The sequence below is a fragment of the Chelon labrosus genome (assembly GCF_963514085.1).
Source record: "Chelon labrosus genome assembly, chromosome: 21".
In the NCBI taxonomy this organism is placed as follows: domain Eukaryota; kingdom Metazoa; phylum Chordata; class Actinopteri; order Mugiliformes; family Mugilidae; genus Chelon; species Chelon labrosus.
Window position 1 is genome coordinate 9718835 of NC_140354.1, and position 14970 is coordinate 9733804.

General features: G+C 41.3%; 3 protein-coding genes across 3 annotated transcripts; 2 read left to right on the top strand and 1 right to left on the bottom strand.

The window, feature by feature from the left end:
• The first annotated feature begins 79 nt into the window (after positions 1–79).
• Positions 80–4716, top strand: hagh (hydroxyacylglutathione hydrolase). The gene is made up of 9 exons (XM_084571575.1): positions 80–211; positions 676–860; positions 2320–2384; positions 2544–2661; positions 2765–2873; positions 2979–3082; positions 3240–3341; positions 3445–3524; positions 3631–4716. Exons 1-9 carry the CDS (start codon positions 145–147, stop codon positions 3728–3730), a joined length of 930 nt encoding a protein of 309 aa, XP_084427701.1. The 5' UTR covers positions 80–144; the 3' UTR covers positions 3731–4716.
• A 210-nt stretch (positions 4717–4926) lies between these two features.
• Positions 4927–9969, top strand: LOC311506668 (hydroxyacylglutathione hydrolase-like protein). The gene is made up of 9 exons (XM_084570718.1): positions 4927–5072; positions 5316–5458; positions 6445–6509; positions 6600–6717; positions 6833–6941; positions 7140–7243; positions 7497–7598; positions 8594–8673; positions 9791–9969. Exons 2-9 carry the CDS (start codon positions 5336–5338, stop codon positions 9939–9941), a joined length of 852 nt encoding a protein of 283 aa, XP_084426844.1. The 5' UTR covers positions 4927–5072; positions 5316–5335; the 3' UTR covers positions 9942–9969.
• Positions 9970–11166: 1197 nt separating this feature from the next.
• narfl (nuclear prelamin A recognition factor-like) lies at positions 11167–14500 on the bottom strand. Its single transcript, XM_084570717.1, has 11 exons — positions 14429–14500; positions 13729–13824; positions 13500–13643; positions 13281–13410; positions 13071–13205; positions 12788–12906; positions 12534–12663; positions 12379–12451; positions 11834–11971; positions 11583–11740; positions 11167–11410 (listed from the first exon to the last, which is right to left on the bottom strand). The coding sequence occupies exons 1-11, from the start codon at positions 14492–14494 to the stop codon at positions 11169–11171; spliced, it is 1431 nt and encodes a 476-aa protein (XP_084426843.1). The 5' UTR covers positions 14495–14500; the 3' UTR covers positions 11167–11168.
• Positions 14501–14970: the final 470 nt, after the last annotated feature.

A 14970-nucleotide genomic window follows, 5' to 3' on the forward strand; every position in this document is an offset into this window, starting at 1 on the left:
CGTTATTATTCACGATCCACTCATCTTGACTCGATTGGTAGCGTCTGCGAGGCTGCAGTTGAAAAGGGGGCGGAAGCGGAACTGACCCCCGAACCAAACTTTCCAGGTTTATACATATGTGACAAGACTAAAGCTACTGTTGTTATGTTATTCAAGTCACTTGTGGGGAGTGCCTGCACTCTAATAGGAGCAGCAACCGCCTTAAAATACTGTACGTACGACACGTTTTCTCCTTTAGCGTGCGATTTTCTATCTTCTTGCCTCGTTACGTGAGGGCTAACACTGCTTTTTTATTGTTATTATTATTGCGAGAGGAGACCTGACAGACGAAAACAGCTAGCCCGTCTGAGGAACTACTCGTACCCTGTTACATAATCTCTATTGTGACAGTCGCGTTAGAGTAAAGCCTTGGCAGCTGTCTGAAAAACGACGCAAATATATTATTCATATTTTTAGAGTTAGCGTTCAAGCTAACGTTGTTTACATCTGTTGAGTGTCGTGTCAGCTCTCGACTTGAACGCCTGTCAAGATGTCGGGCAGTGTTAAGTTTCCTGGCATTTCCAATGATGAAACAAGAAACTTTCAAGGAAATAAAACTAATCATAGACTGACAGTGTCATCATTCTTTCAGCCTTGCTATCTGTTAAATATATTGATTTGTGTTCTCTCATGAAGTACCTGTGGAAGTCAAGGCCCAAGCAGCCGCTCTCATTCATACCGCAACAAGGAAATCTCACCTGGTGGAGCAAGCAAATATGAAGGTTGAACTTCTCCCAGCACTCTCTGACAACTACATGTACCTGCTGATCGATGTGGAATCCAAAGAAGCAGCCATTGTTGACCCTGTGGAGCCAATAAAGGTCTGTACAAACTATATCACAACATGCTGTAGTGTTATGATGAACGAAGTATAACTGTACACACAAATAACCACAGTGTAAAGTATAGGAGAAGCCTTAGTAACAGCTATATAAGAACAGATCGCAAGATGAAGCAGCTTAAAATAATTACAGTAAAGTTGTGTGCCTAATTTGGAGAAAATTAAATGATTTTTAAAGATTTAAAAGAAGCCTAGCAGGCAAGAAATCCTATCTTCCCGATCACCTTAGCCACAAGGCGTGTTTTTAGGCAGAGCCGAAAAGTTCCTGGTGGAAGGTCTCAGACAGCGATCGGGCACACAAGGAGTTAAAAGATAACAAATGTAAGTGGGCGTCGGGCTGTGTAATCTCTCACGACGAGCAGTAATGTTGAAATCGATTTTAAAACTAGCTGGAAACCAGTTAAGACCAGAACGTGTTTGAGTCATTTGGTCTCGGGTTTGAGCAGCACTGTTTGAATTAACCGAAGCCTATTAATGTTTCCCTTACTGATACCAGATTACAGCGTGTTGCAATAGTCGAGTCTAGAGCTGATGAGTGCATCTTTGACCTTTTTTTGTTTTTATAAATCTGTAAATGAAAGAAAAGGCCTAACTTTAGAAGTTAACCTAAGACGAAGGAAGATAGACTGCACAACCTTTGTCACCTGAGTAATAAAAGACAGACCACTCTTGAGATTTCAGGCCTCTTATTTAACATAACTAGAGGGTTGACCCAAACCTGACATGAAGCAATCAGTATTGTTTTGCTTTGTAAGAGTCATAATGATAATTTCTGTTTTGGAATCGGTAAAACTGAGAAAATGTTCAAACATTACAGAAAAGTAAGGGCTATATATCGTTACTAGTAGATTTCAGAAGGGGTTAGAGTTCTGTGTCATCTGCATAGTAGTGGGGGTTGAATTGAAAGCAAATAAATGAAAAACAATAGAGACTGGATGCCCAATAAGCCGATCGCGATTGACTGGTAGCTTGCAAAGGCTATGCAGGTAGATCGAGTGCCCTTTATTAAAAAAAAAAAGTGACACTTGATTGACATAGTGGCCACTCTATTATTATTATTATTATTATTATTATTATTATTATTACTGTATATAATTTTAATTTAATGTAGGTAGATCTTTTTGGAAAAACTGTGGGCACCCCTTTAGTAGAGGGCCCAGAATGGAGCCCTGTGGAACTCCACAAGTATGTTCAGTTTCTACAGTGAAGGTTATATTTGATAAATGGCAAACAAACCATTTTAATGCTCCAGACTGTGAAAAGATTACAGATGGCTGATTCAAATATTGTGGACAACTGTTTCAAAGGCACAGGTGAGGACTAGAAAATTTTTAACTACATCTGAAATAGGCAGTAGATCATTAGAGACGTCACCAAGGGCTGTTTTGGTACTGTCATCTTCGTACATCATCAGTTATATTGTTTTGTGCTTTCAACAGGTGGTGGAAGCTGTCAGAAAACATGGTGTCAAACTTACAACAGTTCTGACCACTCATCACCACTGGTAAGCTGCGTGTTATGTTGTCATGGCATACGGTACTCGCAACATTATTCAGATTTTAAACAGCGTAAATTACTGCTATAGCATGCTTCTAAACGTTTATAAATGCCTAATACCCTTATACCAAAGGAGAGTCATGATACACGGATTACTATGTTTTAGGGACCATGCCGGTGGAAATGAGAAGATGGTGAAGTTAATGCCAGGGTTGAAGGTCTGTGGAGGAGATGACAGAGTTGATGCCCTTACGAAGAAGGTTTCGCATTCCAACAGTTTCAAAGTGAGACCATCAAACTCTTTGTTCTACAGCCACACGCGCAACTCGGTGCCAAAACACTGATGTTCACTCAATTTTTTATTTTTTTTTCGGGGCTCTTTCTCAGCTCGGATCACTCAATATCAAATGCCTGTTTACGCCTTGTCACACGACCGGTCACATCTGCTACTATGTGACGAAAGAAAACAGCTCCGAGCCACCAGCTGTTTTCACAGGTATGTTTCACCCTTTTAGATAAACTGTACAATTAAATACGGAGCATCAGGCCCCTTTGTCATCTGTGATCTTTAATGCCTAAAGGCCTCTTTTTACCCATGCAGGTGATACGCTGTTTGTGGCCGGTTGTGGTAAATTCTTCGAGGGTACAGCAGAGCAGATGTACAGAGCCTTGATAGAAATTCTGGGACGCCTGCCTCCTGAAACGGTAAATATGGCAAATTACAATGAAGGAATTTAAATCAATGACTCTTTATCAGTTAGTATAAGATACATTTTTATTTTTGTTCTTTTAAAAATGTCCCGTTACGTCAAAGGATGTTTAATTTGCGTGACTGACTAACTGTGATGGTTTTGTTTTTAAGCGTGTTTACTGCGGTCATGAGTACACCGTCAGCAATCTGAAATTTGCACGTCACGTGGAGCCAGACAATGAAGTCATTCAGAAGAAACTTGCATGGGCAAAGGTATTTGACAGACATGTGTCGCATCCGAGCAGACCTCACCACGGTCAGATGATCAGGCAATTAAAATAAAAACATTTGCATCTGTGTCTTTACCTTCCCGCAGGAGAAGTGCAGCAATGGAGAACCAACTATTCCGTCCACTTTGGCAGATGAATTCACATTTAACCCCTTCATGAGAGTAAAGTATGTGCAGCTTGTTGGAATACTAGTTCACTCAGAAGAATCTAATTAATTTAGCGCAAATTCAAGTCAAAAATTCTGGCTGACATTCTTTAAATGTTTAATTTAGAGAGAAGGCCGTGCAAGACCATGTGAAGCAGACGGATCCGATTGAAACCATGAGAAGTCTCCGGAAAGCAAAGGATGGCTTCCGCGTGCCCAAGGAGTGAAGTCCTGTGCATGGTCATGTTGACAACTGCTGACAATGCTGAAAGTTTTTTTTGGTACACGCTGAAGAAAATACCTAGTTCACTTGTAATAGATCAACTACATTCACTCAAAGCTAAGGGTACATACCAGGTTATCACATACGGCTGTAAGTTATCTGTCCTTTTAAATGTATTTGATTTCTTTGTTTGTGTGAGTTTTTAGGAATATATGGCCATTGCTTTAATGCTTTATTTGAAATGAAATTTAGTTTATCTAAATGTTTAAGAGTCTATTTAGCATAATGCTGAAACGTATGTATGAACAAACTACTCTTTCAGTCGGTGTTTAAATTTGATGCACTAGACAGAGAGCCACCCAAGTAATAAATGTTAAGATATGTCTGGGAATTGATTAAGTCATATCAACGCATTTATTTGTAAAGATTTGTATCAATGTTTTATTCCGACCATGTTTCTTCACTTCATTGCTTTCATAGTGGTTGAAAATGTTTTATTACATCTAAACAGTGGTGCAACTGCTTTTATATCAAATTTTATTTAAAAGCGTCCAGTGAGCACAGCAGTGGCTTATTATTGGCGTGTCAGCATTAAATTTTTGGATATCCTGAATGCTCTTTCTGTAAAATACAGTCTTACAAAAACATATTGCATGAGGTCATTTGCAAAAATGCAATAAAACGCATTAGTTGTGAGTACAAGCAAGCGTCTGCATTCAGAATATGACTTGAAGATCAAAATATGGTAACACGGAGTTTAGTACGTGCAACTTGGTGGAATACTAGTTCACTACTCAGAACACTCTTATTCATTTAGCGCTAATTCAAGTCGAAGTTCTAGCTGACATTTGTTTTTGTTCTTTATATTTTCATACATTGCTGGATATTCAGATCAATCAAGAAATGCATCACATCTTGTATGATGGTCACTAGGTATCAGTTAAGCTCAACAAAATAATTAGAAGTACAGTACAGGTAAACCTCTTCAAAATTGTACCAAAGTAGCAGCTGAGTAAAGCGTACTAGAAATAAGCATTCAGACGGATTTAATACATTTTTAAAACGATTTTCTTTAAAAAAAAAAAAAAAAAAAGTCCTGCATCCTGCAAAGAAAACTAATCATATATTCAAACTGTTGGCTATTAACAATAAATCCATCTGCACCCAGATATATATATATATATATATTTTTTTTTTGAAAGGCCTCTATGTTTCCGGCTCGATTAAAATGTCTTGCCTCAACGACGTCACGATAACTTCCTCGTCTGCATAGAGAAATGTGGAATATTATTTTTGGGAGAATCACAGTCGGACAGGAATAACAAGTCTAATACAACTGACGTGAGGTATGTCTACCTTTTGTTATCGATGTGTTTGGCTTTTATATTCATGCTAAGGCCACAGAAAGTGTTCGGCATCATTACACTGCTAGTTTGCAGACTGGAGTAGCTGACACCCAGCTTTAATGGGCTAACTGTTTCTAACATGTGCATTACATGTACCGCTACTATGTTAAATAGTATGCAAATGGAAGCTGAATAATTGTCCATACGTTAAGTGTAATTTGCTGAACAAATATCTTCCTTAAGTGTCGCGCACCGTGTTGCGCATGCGCGAGTTGGCTGACATGAAGGTAAAGGTGATCTCCATCCTGGAAGACAACTATATGTACCTGGTGATAGAGGAGCAGAGCAAACAGGCCATAGCGGTGGATCCTGCTGTACCGCACCGGGTGAGGGACGTTGTATTGTAAACACTAAGCTTCACTCACAAGTTTTCTGGTCTTCTATTTTTTCACAAGTGGCCAAAGAACAGCAGTGGAGAACTAAAAGAGGAATATGCATGTGGAAAGTTGGAAAAAATCATCTCTAAAGAAAATGAATGAAAACAAATGCATATTCTGTAAGGAATAGTGAATTATATGCTCTGACGCTCAAATAGAAGTGCGGCAAACTACTATTTACCTCATCAATTAACCTGCACCTTATTTTTCAGCTAATTATTTGGTGTATAAAATGTCAGGATGTAATAAACACACCGTGGCCAAGAGAGCTCAGCACACTGCAGCCTAAGAAAACACATGTAAATGAGGAAAACATCTTCATCAATCTGGCAACACATGCGCGGCAAATACAACGCCAGCAAATGGAGGAACACAATGCAAGTGGCACAGACCACAACTGAAACAGCCTGCACACAATGGCGTAGTTTTCCAGCATAATAGGCAAGCTGACAATAAGCAAAAATGCAAACATGGAATCATGTGATGAGGATGTTTAAAAAAAAAAAAAAAGACACTTACATTTGAGCGGACTTCCACCACCGCTGACAAGTAGCAAGCATCACCAACTCCCAAAGTCACAAAGCTCTGAGCAACAACCGCGTCTCAGCCAGGTTCACCGCTTTTCTATGACCCCCCTGGAAACATTTCTGTATTTGATTGTGTTCTGAGTGTTTGCAGCCTTTGCATCTGTCGTCAAACTGATGCATAGGTATTTCTTAATTTACCTGTGTTTTCCTAAGTTGCAGTTCGTTTTAGCTCTCTCGGCCACTGATATTTCAACATAAAGATATTCAGCTTGCATCACAAAGGAAAAGGAAAAGTAGCAAATCCCCACTATTTAGAGCTTCCCTCTTGAGTGTTTGGTATTTTTGCTTTAAACGTGAGTTCAGCAGTTGATCGGCCCCGGTGATCATCTGCCCTGTGTCGTTTGACAGCTGCTCGAAATAGTGAAGAGAGAAGGTGTGTCCCTGGTAGCCGTTCTCACCACGCACCACCACTGGTAAGGAGAGTGTTTTGCTGTGAGAATGAACCAGTTTGAAGTCACTGCTAAATAATAAATAAAAAAAATCACACTGTTTTCTATTTCTAGGGATCATGCTCGAGGGAACGAGGCCCTGGTGAAGGAAGTTCCCGGCCTGAGGGTGTACGGGGGAGATGATCGGATCGGGGGTTTGACGGATAAAGTTGTAAATGCTCAGGAATTAAAGGTGCCCACACAGTAACAGGAGTAAAATGTCTTTACTTGAAGATTACATAGATAGATAAATAGATAAATAGCTTTGTCATATGGTCTTTTTTCTTACGTCTCTTCTCCATTTGCAGTTTAGCAGCATCAATGTGAGGTGCCTGTTCACTCCCTGCCATACATCTGGTCACATGTGCTACTTTGTTTGGGAGGATGAGTGCACCGACGCCCCGGCTGTGTTCACAGGTCTTTTCTCTGTAAACCGGCGAACCAGTTGAAATGCCTCACTTCCTGTAGCGTCAACTGCCTGCATCATTTCAAGTGGCTAGAGATATGAAGCCTCGTTGAATAGCGCTCTGTTGCTTGATGTCGTTGTGAGCGTGGTGACCGTGTCTGGCCAACGCCCTCTGTCACATCCCCTTGTTGTTTCTTTTTGGTTGTCAGGGGATACGCTGTTCATTGGCGGCTGCGGGCGGTTTCTGGAGGGCACGGCGGAACAGATGTACCACAACCTCACCCAGGTGCTCGGCTCCCTGCCTCAAGACACGGTCAGTGGGAGTAAGACACATTTGTTGTGGATTTGTGCAGCCCTCACAGGGTAAACAGCATCTAGCTTGACCTCAGATAAGCCACGGTGATGAATAAGCATATACAGTGGTAGGACTGTGTGCAGCCTGGTCTCTCCTTCCTTCGCCCCTTTACCTGTAGAGCACCTTAAGGATGGCACAGAGCCCGGGGTGATGAACCGAAGCTGTGCCGTGATCTCGTCCTAACTTTAAATGAGGCTTTGTTCATCTGTAGAAGGTGTTCTGCGGACACGAGTACACCATTAAGAACCTGAAGTTCGCCATGCTGGTGGAGCCAGAGAATGAAAAGGTTAAAGAGATGCTGAGCTGGGCCAGGGTGAGAAATACACTGAAAACTACCTGAAGAGCAAAGCAATATTTTTGTGACTGTTAACAAAAGACCAAAGGTTTTTCACAGCAAATTCAACCACAAGTTCATTTGTTGATGAATTAAATCTTTAAAACCAGGACAAATATACACAGATCAGCCATATCTTTATGACCACCTGCTCATAATCTCTGATCAGGTGCATAACGCAGGTGATTATCTCATTTACATGGCACTTGTCAGTGGGTGAACATTTTGTCCTCAAAGTTGATTTGTTAGAAACAGGAAAAACGGTAACATGGAAAGATTTAAGCGACTTTGACAGGGGCCAAATGGCGATAGTCGGACAACCGGGTCTCTTGTGGGACAAACTGCAGCTCTTGTGGGGTTTTGCCACTCCACCGTGGTTAGCACCGTTCAAAAGTGGTCCATGGAGGGAGAAACCATGAACCGATCATAGGGTCATGGGATGCTCACATGGGTTGGCATGTAAGCATCAGAATTGGACCATGATTGGGTGCCTACTCGTTGCTTATCTTGGAAACATTCTGCACCACGAAGCAAGGCACACCCTCATGATGTTGCTATGGTGGTTTGCTTGGCCTGCAATAGTATTCAGATGGTGATACATATGAAAGCAACATACGTAAATGCCAGGTACCCATCGTCAACATTATTCAATTCATCGGCTGGTGGTTTTAATGTTGTGGCTGATCGGTGTATAAATCAAGAAAGGCAAATACCTGAAACAGCTGAGCGCTGTAGTTGCAAACATGTCTTAAACTGGAGTCATAAACACACTTCTGACTATTTTTGGTAGCCTTTGTGAGTTTGACTCAAGAGTAAATGTTAAAGGTAAAAATTAAGTTGATCCATCGTTGTGTTTTTAAAAGTTTTAGGGTAATAGAATCTGTTTATTTGCTGACAGAATCAATATTTCTTATTCTTTAAGTACACATGAGAAGTAATCCGCACGTTCCTTACAGCCTTTGATGTGTCTGCAGGCAAGAGACGACGATGACAAACCAACGGTGCCGTCTACCCTCATAGAGGAGTTTGAATACAACCCGTTTCTTCGCCTCTCGTGAGTTTATTTATTTATATGCAATGTAAATGAAACGTGAAAGAACTGGCTGGGTGAAGAGCAGTCAAGGTGGTTTTCCCTTAAAGGCGTAAAGTCACTCTAATGGAACATATCCAAAAGATAAAACTGAAACAAGGGCAACTGGACTTGGTGGGTTTCTTATAGACTTTTCACCACCTTTAGTTTTAAATGACTGGCAGGTTGTTGGAGTTTTTAATTAGGATCTGTGGGAGGTGCCCTAGGGTCTCTAATGACCTGATACTTACCTGTGTTTAAAGGAAGCTTCAGGTGGGCACCTCCTATGAGTTTTCCTAAAAAACCCTTCCAGACGAAGCCACTTGGATGAGCGCCACAACGTCTTCAAAAAAAAAAAAAAAAAACTCAACAAGTCCAGTCGCCTGCGTTTCACCTTTTTTTTTTTTTTTTGGATATCCCATGACCTTCACAGACACATCATCCAACTTTTTGTCAGAGTCATTCTGTATCTCCTGGCTTGGACTGATCCACACAAAAATATTCCAGCCAACCAAAGAAATGTGTTGCTGTCCAGATCAGGTGTGTTGACTCTGGGAAACCAGTCTTGAGTCCGTTCTGAATTCTTTCAGAGATCTGTCGGGCCAGTCAAATAGTTTGAGTTGGCATTATCAGCAGAAAGGTAACGGCAAGATATTTATACGTGTCACATGGATCGCATTGGAGTTGAAAAGCAAGAAGTTTAGACTCCGCTGTAGTGTCAGTGTACAAGATATTGACAGCAAACTGCCATTGACGCATTTGTTGAGAAGCATACGTCACATAATCCGTTGCTCTGATTGGTTGTAGGATTATCTAAGAATGTGCAGAGAACATGCCCCATAAGGAAATCGAGGCAAGGAAATTTATGTCCTTGAATTGGACACCTTGAAGTGTTGCTTATTGAAAGGGATTTAAAAGACAGTCCTTTTTAGGAATGTGTATGTTTGGCCACTCGTCTAATGTCGAATCATTTTAAATACCAATGCAACTTGACAAGTTGGTAAAGCAGGTTCATTTGGTGAACTTTGTGTTTCAAGAAACATTTTTGTTCATGTTGCTTTGTTAGTTGTTCATCTTTCTTATCTTCTTCACTGCATTGCAGGGAGGAAGGAGTGCAAAAGTTCACAGGGAAGACGGATCCAATAGAGGTGCTGAGGGTCCTGCGGAAGGAGAAGGACAAATTTAAGAAGCCCAAGGAGAGGCTTCCTCCTCACGCCATGCTGGCTTTGGAGTGGGGACTGCTCCGACCATGAGATACCGTCTCAGAGCTCAAAGGTTAGGACTGCTGAGGAGGAATAAGGTGAATGCAGCAAAGCGCTAGAGCGTGGTGTCCGTTGCTTTGACTTAAGTTTGACCACTTTACTGTATGCTGCTGGGTGCCAGGTTCGCCCCACAAAACCACGTGTTTAGGTGTCAAGTCTGCTCAAAAAAGGCCAGTTTCAAGCTGCTTCCATTAAATATTCCTGAACTAATTTAAAGGCCGGTCTCTGTTATGCACAATCTAACTGGACCAGGGAACATCTGCTTATAGCTCTGTCAAACTGATGAGATCACAATGTGTCTTGTGTATTTATTGATTTAAATAACTGGTTTTGGGGGAAAGGTGTCCTTAATTCCTTTGTATTTGTTGTTTCATTTCCTTATAGATGTTTGTTTGTATTCGGCATCATGGTCAGTAACAATTTTTTATTTACATGGTATATATTTTTCAATTCACCCTTTGTTGGCCTTCTCAACTGACCATCAACCAGAGGGCTTGTAGCAAAGGGTCAACCGCTTAATTTTGTCTAACATGTGTAAGGCTCCAATCTAATTTAACATTATGTCAAATTTATGTGAATGTGCCTGTCCTTTACACTGTACTTTGTACTCCATATTTTGGGATGGGTATCAAATATGTTCAGTGTACAAAACTGTGAATGTACTTTCCCAAAGACAAGAATATTACAATTAAAATATCAGTCTGAATCTAATTTCTGGACATACTCTTTATGTTCCACAAAGGAACATTTAAAACATATAGATGCAATTAAATAATGTGTTTATTTTTCAAAATATATATGCAAATATGATTAAATATACACAGTGGTTGATTATATTTTGCTTTGTATCATTTCGGCTCCTATCTTCACAGCGTAACAGATCCCACGGAAAAATTAATAACTTAACTAATGATACGTCTAAAAGGACAATCAGCAGTGTGAGGGCAAATGATCAGTATATGAACATAATTTGGCTCTGCTTAAACGCCTAGGATCTGGTCTTCCGTGTTGCCAGGCACATAGACTTTACGTGAGGAGAACAGTGGATGCAGGCATACAGCTAACCTTCTGGTTTTCAAGTTTTCACTCCACCGTCTCAGAAGAGAGACAAAGATGGTCGCATTTTTTTGGACGGTTTTGAATCAGTGCGTGCAAAATAAAGGAATGCAAAACATCCTTTGATGTGAACTAAAAAAAACAAAAAAAAACGAACATTGGTCACCACTTCATAGCGAGCCCGTTGGTCATCTTCTCCACCGTGTGGTATTGCGTGTGCAGCAGCTCTTTGGCCCTTTCCTCTCCTACACTGTTGAGCCAGGACTGGTACAACTCGGCTACGCGGACGTCGTCTTCTGGCAACAGGGGGCGCTCTGCCTTGTAGAGCTCCTCAACTTTCTGAAGATGCTCCTTTGGGTTCTGGCCAGCTGAGGGCTTCACCTGCCCGCCACCGTTTAGACAGCCTGAATATTAACAAGATATCAGAAGAATGATTAAAGTAGTCAAGGAGCGTCAATGTAACTATCATAGGAGTTCTTCTTGTCAGTCATCTATCTGGTAACTAAATGAATGTATTAAATTTGCCAGCATACACTATGTTTTGTGGAATTTTGACGTCACAAATATTTACATTACCTGATGGACAAGCCATAACTTCCACAAAGTGGTAAGGCGACTTCCCCCTCTTGAGTTTCTGCACGAGGTTCTGGATGTTCCGGAAGCCGTACGTTGAAGCAAAGCAAAGTACGGTGACGCCGTCTTTCTCTAGACTCACCTCTTGGAAATCTTTATTCCTGGTGGAGGAAGTGAGATGAGATGTAACTCAAAAGGTGCAATTTTTACTTAATTTGCATCTGTAGCCTTTGAAGCAGTTTTGACGGACTCACCGAAGGGTCTTGTAGGTGAGCTCCTTCACCTCCTCTCCAAAGAGTTGCTTAGCAGCATGGGTGAAGACATGATGGAGGTAGCCCCCTGATCCACTCCCGGCGTGGCTCAGGAACTCATCCCCGCACACGCTGCTGAACCTGGGACAATGATTTATAACCTGTGACTTGAGCTACTCAACTGGAATTTTGTAATTCTTTTAAGTGAGAAAACTGACCCGTTGTTGGCCTTCTGATTGGTCTGCTGACACCAACCGGAGGACTCCGAAATTTAGTGAACTCCTGCCTTGCTATGTTACTGTTCCTTCCTAGGTTAGACTAATAATAGCAATGCAGGGGCCCATTCCAATAGACCATATAGTCGCCAAGTTTGGGTATAGCAGAGGAAATAATTTTCAGCTAACGTAAGCTGTCAAATTTGAACCTAGCAACAGTAACACAGGAAGTTGGGACTTTACAAAGGGTGGATGCCCTCTGGTTGGCGGTCAATAGACCAATCAGAAGGTCAACAAAGGTTCAGTTACCCACCAAAAAGCCAGATAACTTACATCGTATCTGGAACTGCAGGCTCCAAATCATTCAGAGACAATTTTTCCTCCTCCAGCATCTTCTGAACCTCTCCTTTAATAGACGAGGAATCGTATTAAAAAGTGGATTCTGCATATCTGCGTCACAAAGGGCATTATTAGAGTAGTTACTGTACCAGAAGTGATGACACAATCCACTTCTCGGATCTCAGCTTCTTTCATGTAGAAGTCTGGCCGCGAGGCCTCAAGTTTCTTGTCAAAGCATGGCATTACCGCCACATGGTAGATCTGCTGCGGGCTCAGACCCTAACGATACACACAATAAACACTCTGATCAATGGAAACTCATCTGTCATCCTTTTCCTACTGCCATTCATCTGCATGCTGTACATTAAAAGCAGGTGACCCAGAGCACAAATGCAAATCATACCTGTTGTTCAGCAAAATAGCCTTTAACCAGAGAGCCCATCATCTGCTGGGGGGAGCGAGTAGTGCTAATATATGGAAGAATAAACTCCCCATGGGTCTTCTCTGCATAGCAGACCCAACCTGAAAACCACAAACATGTTCAGATAAACATCAAAAACACAACAAACTAGAGCGTCTTTCATTGCTTTTTACTTTTTGTCAGATACGTATACCAGTTACATTCTCCACCACCAATATGATGAAGGTTCAAATTTAATTTGTGATGATTGATTTTAGTGGAATACCTGGACAGGCAGATGTTAGCATGGGAAGGGCCTTCTTGTCCTGCTCCTTCCTCTGGAAACGCTCCACAAACTCCCTCTGACTCTCCAGCAAGCTGAAGGTCCGACTAAAGCTAGTGTCAAACACGTGATGAACCCCTGCAACAACAATAATATTTAGAATGGACAGTGTCGGGCTAAAAAGACACATAATATTGGCTGACTATTACTTACCAAGGCCTTTGAAGAAAGAGGTTAGCCTCCTGCCTGCCTCACTACTGCTGAGGTCATAGGTTGCTGCAAGGGAGGCTCTGGACTGCGGTGACACTGACACCACCACAGTCTTCTGATCTGTCGCCCCGGCCTGTGTCCAAATGTTGCACAAGTCAATACAATGTCACTCTCAAAAGAAAACTAGATGTGCAGCAGACAAGCATTCGGACACATCCTTACTTTATTGTTACGGAGCACTTTAAACAGCTCCTCGTGGCTCTGCTGCGTGATGAGGACGCTCTCGGCTGAAGTGATACAGCCACTGCAGGCCAAACAGTCATTCAGCGTGATCTTTGCTTTCTCCAGCTTCTGCTTGCCACCGTCCTGCAAAAGCAAGGTGGATTCATTCAAGCTAAATGGTGCAAAACTTCAACTCTAATAATGCACACCCAAAAGTATTGATGCCTACCTGGTTGACTTGGACGTAACTGCCATCATCTTCTATCTGAATTTTGGCCACAGATTTGCCTTGTTTCTTCTCTACTTTGACAGGTTTGACGCATTCCTACAAGACATAGACACAATCTTCATGAAGATTTACTGCAGGACTGTTATATTAGAATGGATTCGTTTTAACTTGTATCCCTAAATGACAGGGGAGGAGTGTAGGTAAACCACACAAAACACTACAGTGTAAGTATTTATTATATACACTTTATGGACCACATAAACACAGTCCTTTAAAACAAAACATCTGAGAAAACTGGTTAGGAACAACAAAGGAGAGAGAGAAATGTAACCTTTTATCTGTTTTAGCCTAAAACAACGTTATTTCTCGAGATTACATCATCGCTATCGTTAGCATGAAGCTAACAGCGCCACGCGCATCTCATGCTTTTAAAGTTATTGGGTTTTTGACTTTGTAAGTAGTAACAGCTTAACCTTGTGGTAAACGCCACTATGATGAGTTTAAGTCAAGAGGACTTGATTGTCGTGGTTATTTTTGCATTCTTTCCTCAGCACTGACAAGAAAGGTTACAACGCACGGTAGCTACTCCGTTACGTTTACAGCTGTGGGCTCCTTTATGTTATTAGCTTCATATATTTTTAGGAAGCTAATAATTAATATATTACACTGTGACACGTTATAATACTTGTATTGACCGTACCTGGGATGGGGTAATGAAATCATCGAGATCTGTCAACTGCAGCACACCGCTGAAGTGAGAAGCCATTTTTACTGCCGTAAAGAAGTGTTTGTTGTTTACCTTTGTCTTGTGTCGTGAATAGCTCGAGCCAACTCTCAACAGTGGCAAGCCTCAAAGTTTTAAAATGTTTACACGAGTTATGCTTATCTAAAATAAGTGTCAACAGACGTGCACGTACTGGGGAAAGGAGATGTAAACACACATAACTGAGAGTAATTAATAATAACTTTTATCCCTATAAAATACACTTTATGTAGCTACCAGTCACTCTGACTTGGCTTTTTCCATACATGCACAAGTAACGTGACTTCTCCTGGGTCGGAAAATAGCTGCAGGAAAGGAGTGCAGACCTAGTTTATACAGTCAGTGGTGCAGACTCTAAACTTAATTCTACAGTTGTAAACATCTCCTTGTTTCTCCTGAGTGACCACGAAAAGCAACTTATAGTCTTGGAATTAAAATTTGCATAGGATTGATTGATACATGGTTCTTAAAATAAATGA

Bases quoted from the DNA above. Each gene is read 5' to 3' on its own strand.
- hagh (XM_084571575.1), top strand. From the start codon at position 145: ATGTTATTCAAGTCACTTGTGGGGAGTGCCTGCACTCTAATAGGAGCA. The intron at 212-675 runs GTACGTACGACA...TCTCTCATGAAG, and splicing joins AGCAACCGCCTTAAAATACT to TACCTGTGGAAGTCAAGGCC. The intron at 3,525-3,630 runs GTATGTGCAGCT...TGTTTAATTTAG, and splicing joins AACCCCTTCATGAGAGTAAA to AGAGAAGGCCGTGCAAGACC.
- LOC311506668 (XM_084570718.1), top strand. From the start codon at position 5,336: ATGCGCGAGTTGGCTGACATGAAGGTAAAGGTGATCTCCATCCTGGAA. The intron at 6,942-7,139 runs GTCTTTTCTCTG...TTTGGTTGTCAG, and splicing joins CGCCCCGGCTGTGTTCACAG to GGGATACGCTGTTCATTGGC. The intron at 7,244-7,496 runs GTCAGTGGGAGT...GTTCATCTGTAG, and splicing joins GCTCCCTGCCTCAAGACACG to AAGGTGTTCTGCGGACACGA.
- narfl (XM_084570717.1), bottom strand. From the start codon at position 14,494: ATGGCTTCTCACTTCAGCGGTGTGCTGCAGTTGACAGATCTCGATGAT. The intron at 13,411-13,499 runs GTAAGGATGTGT...ATTTGGACACAG, and splicing joins AAGTGCTCCGTAACAATAAA to GCCGGGGCGACAGATCAGAA. The intron at 13,206-13,280 runs GTAAGTAATAGT...TTGTTGTTGCAG, and splicing joins CTCTTTCTTCAAAGGCCTTG to GGGTTCATCACGTGTTTGAC.